General features: G+C 32.7%; 1 protein-coding gene across 4 annotated transcripts; it reads right to left on the reverse strand.

Moving 5' to 3' along the window:
- Positions 1-497: 497 nt before the first annotated feature.
- On the reverse strand, positions 498-4480 carry LOC105157182 (rac-like GTP-binding protein ARAC10). Of its 4 annotated transcripts, none has more exons than XM_088878773.1 (9): positions 4339-4480; positions 3994-4128; positions 3445-3532; positions 3186-3295; positions 3023-3086; positions 1647-1711; positions 1504-1569; positions 1007-1101; positions 498-730 (listed from the first exon to the last, which is right to left on the reverse strand). In XM_088878773.1, exons 2-9 carry the CDS (start codon positions 4096-4098, stop codon positions 691-693), a joined length of 633 nt encoding a protein of 210 aa, XP_088734899.1. In that variant the 5' UTR covers positions 4099-4128; positions 4339-4480; the 3' UTR covers positions 498-690. The 4 variants fall into 4 exon arrangements, 3 of the variants coding, with proteins under 3 accessions (XP_088734899.1, XP_011071815.1, XP_011071817.1); XM_011073513.3 differs by having other exon boundaries at positions 4335-4480; XR_002286717.2 differs by lacking the exon at positions 4339-4480 and having other exon boundaries at positions 1007-1168; positions 3994-4328.
- Between the last annotated feature and the right edge of the window lie 4830 nt (positions 4481-9310).

The raw sequence follows: 9310 nt of genomic DNA on the forward strand, positions 1-9310 counted from the left end.
GATCAAACAATTCTATGTAAAGAGAAGACATTGGGAGTACAATCAGGACAGGACATATTGACCAAACTACCCAAGCCCAAAAACATAACATGATCTACATATGTAACCTTTGTGCTAGCCTCTTGGTCCATGAATTATGTGCCCATTGTTCTTTTGGTTCAGTTATCAATCAGATAACGAAGTACACTCGATGTGTGTATATAATAGGAACGACGATTTGTAAAATTATGAGCAAAGGATAATGGAGAAGTGGGATATTTTACGAATTCCACATTTGGCTGGCGGGCTAAATTCGTATGAGTAATTTGTAAGGACATTTTAGTAATTCGGCATTGTCTTTAGGATTCAGTTATAAATTACCAGAGGAGGCGCACTCTATGTGTGCGCAAAGCAGGGGCGAAGATCTATAAGATAGATATCCCGCTATCGAATATCTTTGGTGGAATTCTACCAATCACATTGTAAACTGTTTCCTTGCATCGTACAAGACAAGCAAATGTAGAAATAAAGTGAATACTATAGCCAAGAATTGTTCCTCCATCCCTATTCCAGTTAACAGACATGTTTTTCCAACAGTAAAGCATGATCCGAGGTTATTCAGTTGGGGAACATGTGATCAACCTTAAAAATATAACAAGCACAATTGTGTCAGCAAATTGAACAAGATCAAGACCTTCTTAATGATGGATTTCACTCCAGACAGGCGGTTCTTCTTCCGCAGAAGATTTTCCTGCAATAATCGCAGCCCGTGAGATGGTCAGTCAAATGAATATTTGTCAACGTCCAACTATTAAAACCGGTCTAAGTTCCAAAGTTCGACTCTGTAATCTCAGAAAACAATACTTGACTATCGGAAAATACTACCTAAGATGTCGAGATCATAATGCATTGTTTGAAGTAAACGGAATCAGACAAGTTTCGAAATCTAGGATTGAGTTTCGAGTGTTTGACTATATTGTTCAGCTTACAAGCTATTTTCAGAAAGCATAAGAGTAGATTTACTGACACAAAACATCCTCGACGTGCCCTTTTCTCCTCCCTTTGCTTTTGTGGTGGCTTGATGACTACCCTGATCGCAGCGTCAAAAACGGCTTTCACGTTCTGCATATCTCATTAAAGGGGCAGAAATCATTGCATCATCATCAGACAGATCCAGCTTGAAAGCTGTCTGTTATTCGATAGCTCAACTTCATTACAACCAAAAAAGTGAAGTTACACTATAATAAGTGTGAAAGCATCAAGTTGCTCAAATTAACTCATGCTTGGCTCAACTAATTCAGGCTCAAGTTGTTTAATGATCGAACAAAGCTCACAAACAAGTATGACCATGCGTTGTTCGGCTCAACTCAATTCATTTGTCCGAAATGCATTTCTTAACAAACTCGTCTTGTGGGATGATATCTCGTTACTATCAAACAAGTTTCCTTTGAAGGTGAACCCTTTTTCATGCATTTCAATGGCATGGAACTCAAGAAAAGCAACAAAATAAATGCTTGTATATACCTGTTGGGTTTTGGAACTGCATTCGATGTAGTAAGACGCACCAATGTGTTTGCGGAGCTCCTCCCCCTGATTATGGGATGCCCATCATTTTATTTCAAGATGTAAGAAACAAAGAGTGAGCAGCAGATGATAAGGACTCACACCTGAGCTGTAGTAACAGGAACTAGTCCAGGATGATCAGCCAAGTAGCGTTTATCCTCGCGAAGATCTATTGATCATACAGAAAGAATCACTAGTTCAGATTATATCACAGACCCACAGAGAGAGAGGAGAAAGAAACTCCAAATTCCATGGAGAAAAATTAGTGAAATCACCATTTGATTATTATTCTGTAGATATTGATGAACTTTTTCCACTCTTACGTAGTAGTATATAAGTTTATGCTGTGCAGAGAAACAGTGGAAAGGCCGTTCATCTTTTTTAAGAATTATGATGATTGACGAGTTCCTTGAAACAGGTACTATGGTGAGATGATTCCAGTGTAAAGCTGGAAATATTTCAGACATGCTTCGTCTCAGGGCCATTACGGCCATGTGGAAATCTCTGGTTTTATGCCCTATTTCTGTTATAGCATTGGACAGTGCAACATAAGTAGCTTCTTGATTGGGACGCTATACTATCTTGTTCCGAATTCCTAGTATCAGCCTGCATTTTGGAATTAATCTGTATATACTGGACAGAGGAACCTCCTAAACAGATGTATAAAATCATAGACCATTCCTTGGCAAGTGAAACGAGTGCAGTGTGTATGGACGTTGTCATGGATCATGCTCATGGAGACTTAGGGCCTAATCAATGCCATTTATGGCATGAAAATATTGCTTGTGTCATCCTTGAGTTCACCTATTCATTCAACTGGATGTGAATTGTTGAACAATGTACCACGATAATCTACGACTTCAGGACCGAGAGTACAGAAATTCGAGCATTCATTGGAAAGTATAGTAATTTGGAAAATCAGTAGGCGATATACACTCGTCTCCTCCAAGTGGATGTTTCGTATGTCTGAAAATAAGGAATTTAATGCATATTGCATCCAATGTATCCAATCTCAAACAGAAAAAATAGAAACCTTGGAAGTCAGTGGTACCACTTGCTTACAATACTCTACGGTGCCAAAACTACTCTCGTTGTGGTTTAAATAATTCGTGTATTTTCTCCGTATAACTAATTACTACGGCAGAATCCAACAGAACATCATGATGGAAAATTCGGATGAGGAACGATCCAAGGAAGATCCAGAGAAATATTACTAGAGCACCTCATGATTTGGTAAAGAGTAGAGGTTACATGTTTTACCTACTAAGAGACCTCAGAGCATCTATCTGAAATCTGTTTATTTTTCACAGAAGGAACACCGTTTCGCATCCACACTTGAAATCAATCGTATTTAGTAATGCAATAACGGAAACAGTCAGAAAAAGTTAAAGTGGCATGCAAAGAATGGCGATCGAGTTTCCTCATGCTATCAGAGAATGACAAAAAATTTTCAGTGGAACAGGCAACCATTTTGAGGTACCTAGTTTGGTGCCGACTAGCACAACGGGAATCCCAGGAGCAAAGTGCTGAAGTTCAGGGATCCACTGCCAAACATAGACCATCAAGAGTCATAACAACTATTTTTATAAAAAGATCAATGCCAACAGAAAACATAGCACTGCTTTCAAGTAGACAATGTTCACCTTTTTAACTATGTTTTCGTAGCTTGCACGACTGACTAATGAAAATGCCAAGACGAACACATCCGCTCCTCTGTAGCTCAAGGGCCTTAATCTATTGTAATCTTCCTGACCTATTATTATATCAGAAACCAAAATCCATATGCTTAGTTCAACACTTGAAAAAGATTCTCTCTTTTCCTTTTCTTGACAGTAAATAAGACAGTTTCATGCTTTATAGCAAGATAGTGAAAATGCATTTTGATTTGAAGCAGAAGCATACCAGCTGTGTCCCAAAGGCCTAAGTTGACTGTAGTTCCTTCAACCACCACATTTGCACTGAAGTTATCAAAAACTGTTGGTATATAGTCCTAATTTCCCAAAAAACAAAAAAAAAAGTATTAACAAATGTCTAAAAGTTAAGGATATAATTCCAAAAAAAAACATGCAAATTAGTGATCTCAACTAGCAAGAGCAAATAAACCCAAATCACAAAGTTCAAGAAAGATACCAAATGTATAATTCCAGAAGCATATGAAAGAAGACACCTCTTTTATCCACCCACCCCCCGTCCCCACCCTACCCACCCACCCCTTCAAAAAGGCAGGGTTAAACAGAGAAAAGCTGCAAGTCCAGAAGCCTAATCAGACAATTACATAATAGGAAAACATGAACTGCATGATTAGACTGCATTCCCTTCACCACACATCTGCACGATTATCTAAAAGGACCAAAGTCATAAACCAAATGGATATTTTCAGGAAAAAAACAAGAACACACTGACTTATTCCCCTCAGGTGAAAACAAGAAACCAAAAGAGCAGACTACTAACAGTAGGAAACTTGTTGCTTGTATAGCATATGAGCATACAAGTCTTGCCAACAGCCCCATCACCCACAGTCACACACTTGATGAATCTTGAAGCACTTGCAGCCATTGTAGCATCACAACACACACAGAACACACACTATCAAAGAAAAAATAAAAAACCCCTCAAATGAAAAGAAAACAATGAATTAGTACAAAAAAGAGAATCAAACAGTAAAAAGATTAAATCTTTCTTGGGCCTTTGGTGGTTGGAATGGTTGGGAAGACAGGTTTCTTGATGGGCTTTTATCAGAGAGAGAGAGAGAGAGAGAGTCAGAGCCTAAGCAAAGGTCACATGATTCTTACTCACAATAACTCTTTTCTATAGCAGAGTTGTTGAAATTCGTACTTTGGGTATTGAATTTCAGCTCTGGCACATAAAGATAAGTTTTTTCCTTTTTCTGTTTTTTCCTTGATAGTTTATCAATATCAAGATCAAAGAATACATTACAAAGAAAGGAAGTAGATACATATCATATTATATAAACACACACACACATATATATATATATCAATTTGTAGTTTGGTTCTCTTGTTTGAGACAGTAAGAGACAATGACAGAGACAGCCAGCATTTAATATTCCCAGAAATAAAAGGGTCTGTTTGTAAATTTAATTAATTTCGTGGGAGTTAATGAGAGTTTTGTTCTCTCAGAAGTCTGAACTACCTCCACTTGGATCCGTATCCTTGATCCGGGCAGCCTGGATTTGATAGATACTTTTCATTCTTGATTTAATTCTTATTATTCCTTGGTAAAAATTATTCTGCGGAGAATAATTCATTCACACTAAAATTGTTCTTATTTTCATAGTACAAAGACTATGAAATGCTTCGTGACAACAAGACCTTGTTTCTTGCATTGTTATTATGGAGGTTTGGATTTCTTATTGTGTTTTCTATCACATTTAATGTATACGAAGATTATATTTGTGTTTTTCCTCTAAGTTGATTTTACAACTTTTCTTTATTTAGGACAGGTCATGAGAAAAAAGAACAATTTAGACATTAAATGCTTATTGAATGATTGATGCAACTAGGGCTCACCTACATATGTTTTAAGATATTTTTACCCATTGAAAAAATAAATTTTGATCTGATATATTTTAATTAGATTAAATGCAATTTACTCCCTTATGTTAATGAAAATGAGTAATTTACCTCATGTGGAAAATTAAATAGTAGTTTACCCCTGTGTTATCAGAATTAGAGCAATTTACACCCTTGAAGCGTTTCGTAAATCACACACGCTCTTTTTTAATTTTTTTAATTTATAATTTAAAATAATATTTATATCCTTATTTAATAACCGTTGGAGATAAATCAGCGGTATAGATTTTATGTATTCAAATCAATGGTTTAAATTTAAATTAATAAAATTAAAATTATATATTATATATAAATTAAATTTGAATTTATATTTATACTTTTATAATAAAAACTAGGGTGAATACTATATTTTATCCCTTGAGTTTTCCTTTCAAATCACTTTAGTCCTGCAAGTTCATTTATTGACTTTAGCATCCTTAAACTTTACTTTTTGTCTCAGTTTGGTCCCTATAACTATTTTTCGGCAAAAATTGTGGTTGGATTTTGGTATTGGAGGGTAAAATGGTCAATAAATTTGATTTTATCACTTTAGTCCCTTAAATTTATAAAATTATCAAATTAATCCTTTCTTACATGAAAAAAATAACTTTTTTAAATACTATATTAAATGTTTGGTTTTTGAACAAATAGTTGGTGAAATATGCTTTTTTTAACTTGATTTTTTGGTGGATTTCATATATATATAATTCATTTTAGGAGGTTTGTAAATATATAGTCACATTTTTATAGAAAAAGATCTATAAAAACCTTTAAAATGAATTTTATATATATTTGAAATCTACCAAATAATCTAATTAAAAGTACATTCCACCAACTTTTTCTTCAAAATCGTAGTTGTTAATATTTAATAACATCATTAAGATTTAATTTTACTAGACATAGATTAAAAAATCGACTTAAATTTTTTTACTATATTTTTAGATTAGATAAGTTTTATAAAATTTATTTATAATTTTGCTTTTTTTTTGTCACTTTTGAGAGTACAAAAAAAAGACTATTTTATTTTAAGTTAAGCAATATATTAATATTATGTTCATAAGAGTTCAAAATTTTTATTTTTTATACATGATAATCACATCATATTCACCATATAAAAATATAAAAAAATGGCTTTCTTTAAAAAAATAAAGGACTAGTTTGATAATTTTATAAATTTAAGGGACTAAAGTGGTAAAATCAAACTTAAATTAACCACTGCACCCTCCAAAAAGTCAACTCCAGCCACATTTCACCGAAAAATGGTTAGAGGGACCAAATTGAGATAAAAATTAAAGTTTATGGATGCTAAAGTCAAGAAATAAACTTGAAAGACTATAGTGATTTTAAACAAAAACTTAAGGAACCAAATATAATATTTACCCTCAAAACTATTTATATACATAGCTATATATATATATATATACATAGAGAGAGAGAGAGAGACCGGGGGCAAAGGGGGATCTGGGCCTTGGAAAGGGTGGCGATGGGGGAGGAAGAAGGGGGAAGGGGGCTGATTTGGCGATGGGGGTGGGAACGGGGGAGGAAAGCAGCAGTAGCGGTGGCGGCAACAAAGGCACGAGTAGAGGGCGGTGGCGACAAAGGGGGAAGGTAGAGGGGGTGGCGGCAACAAGGGCACGAGAGAAAGACGATGGCGGCAGCGGTGTGGCGATAGAAAGAGGAAGAGGAAAGGAAAAATATATATATTAATTTTATATAATTAATATATAATATTTCAAATATTAAATAATATTTTTATAAATATATTTGTATTAATATATTAAATTATATATAAAATAATATTTTTATTGGTTAAAAATTATGTCCAGATGCATATAGGGTGCATATAGCTCACCATTGGACTCAGGGGGTATTTTGCTCTATTTCGAATAATACAAAGGGGGTAAACTGTTGTTTTATTTTTCACAAGAGGGTAAATTGCTCATTTTACTTAACACAGGAGGGTAAATTGCATTTTTTTTTTTTGTTGGATGTTTTTATATGTGGTGTAGTTCGTTTTGGCTAATTTATAACTTTGTTCTTGAGAAATGTTTCACTAGGAAAATATGGACTTAAGATCTTATACATTGTTAGACGCTTTTTTTTTAAAAAATAAAATCGTGTTGCTCCAGCTAGAACAATAATACCTAGCCGAGGCGCACAATTATGATGCATGATTGCAGGCTAGATTAATTGGCGCCATTTGTGGGAACACAAGGTGCACGATGGGCCAGCACGACTTAGAATCGGCACGGACTAGCCCTAGAAAGCCTGGCCCATTATTCTTTATTTTCAGTTTTGGAGTGGTCTTGAACATTTAAAAAATTCTCAATTAGCTCCATTTTTAAATTCAGGTCCAGCCCAGACTAAGCTTTGATGTGCTTTTATTTGTAAATAAAATGAGGTATTCTTTTGAACAATTACTTAAATTTATGGTTGTATTGTGAAATAAATAAATAATAAATTCAATCATAAAAGAATTTATAACTACAAAAATAATTATTAAGACTATATAATGAACTTAAATAATAACTTGACTAACAAGCTTACAATAATAACTTTAGATGATAGTAAATTCTAAAATTATTTAAAATAAATTTAAAAAATAAACAAAGATTATTAACGAATTAAAGTAATACTAAAAATTTAGAAATAGAACAACAAAAATAAAAATTTTTAACGTTTAAAAAAAACTATTAGAGTAGTCACTTTAGAAGAATAAAATTAAAATTATATACCATGTATTTTTATAAAAAAAATTGACCAGCAAGCTCAGCCCAAAACTATGTGCTCTAAAGTAATCGGATTGGGCTGGTTCCATGTATCAATACCTAGGACCAGCCCAGGACGGCCCACTAGTTCAATTCCATCCTGAGCCAGCAGGCTGGCCTAACTCGACCCACTGTACATTTTGGGTGGGGTATCATATGCCCTTTCCAAAGCTCCTCACAACGTGGAACAATGTTGGTTCTTAAGATTCTTTTTTCAAAATAAAAATGTGTAATTTCGAGTAAAATAGACAATAACTCACATAGAAACTCTAAGAACGACGCGCATATGCATGCCAAATTAACAATTATAAAATATAATGTATTTAGTAAAAATGTTTGAGCTTAATATCTTAGTCAGGGTTAAATACATTTTACCCACTTGAACGATAAATTATATTGCATTTGGGTCCCTAAACAAATTAATATACCATTTACCCCCAAATAATATAAAAAACTACCCTATGTACATAAATATGTATATTTAGTGGATAAAGTGTTTTCTTTAAAGATTTTTCACCGTAAATTCAATTTTCACTTTAACAAATTATATATTTTAGTTAGGGAAAAATATTATTTTAGTCCGCAAATCATTTACTTACATGCAATGATTAATTTTTTTTTTTTTACGTAAATCAGATTATTTATACAAATAGTGACAGTTATGCATGCCAATATAAACTTATGTATTTAACAATTATTGTTTATTTGCTCAAACTTATGTCCATTTAATCTGTTTTCTTCGTTCATCATATACTCGACGATTAAAAAAAATATTTTATAATTAAACAAATTTAATTAATATTTATATATTTTTATTTAAATTTATAATTTTATTAAATAAGTTGCCAAAATTAATAGAAAATTGCTTATAGTTTTTGATTTAACTTAATATAATTTGAATAGCTTAAAAGTAGAAATGGTAAAAAAGCAACGCTTTTTTTAAAGAAATAGTTACACTCCCCTCCCTTGAAATTTTGTGCAATTACACGTAGATACCTATAATTTAAAAAATTACATCAAGTACCTATGAGGTTTGCTTCTATATAATAAATATGTCCATTCATTAGTCAAAATTCACTAAATTTGATGATATTAACAAAAAAAATAAATAAAAACTATGATATTTAGCTTCAATTGACTTATTACTAATTTATTGCAAGTCAAACGAATCTTTTGCGACTAAACAATCTTTATAATGGTGAAAATATACCTCATTACGTGCATAAACATGTAAAGGTGTATAAAGTTAATTTAATTTTAAAAATATTTATTTGACATGCACTAAATTAGCAATAAGTAAATCGGGGATAAATATGGCTTTTAACCAATACTATTATCGAATTTGGAGAGTTTTAACTGACGAATGGACTTATTCGATACATAGAAGCAAACTTCAAAAATACTAAATATAATTTTTTAAATTATAAA

The sequence above is a fragment of the Sesamum indicum genome, linkage group LG3 (genome assembly GCF_026168435.1).
Source record: "Sesamum indicum cultivar Baizhima isolate 11 linkage group LG3, ASM2616843v1, whole genome shotgun sequence".
Classification (NCBI taxonomy): Eukaryota; Viridiplantae; Streptophyta; class Magnoliopsida; order Lamiales; family Pedaliaceae; genus Sesamum; species Sesamum indicum.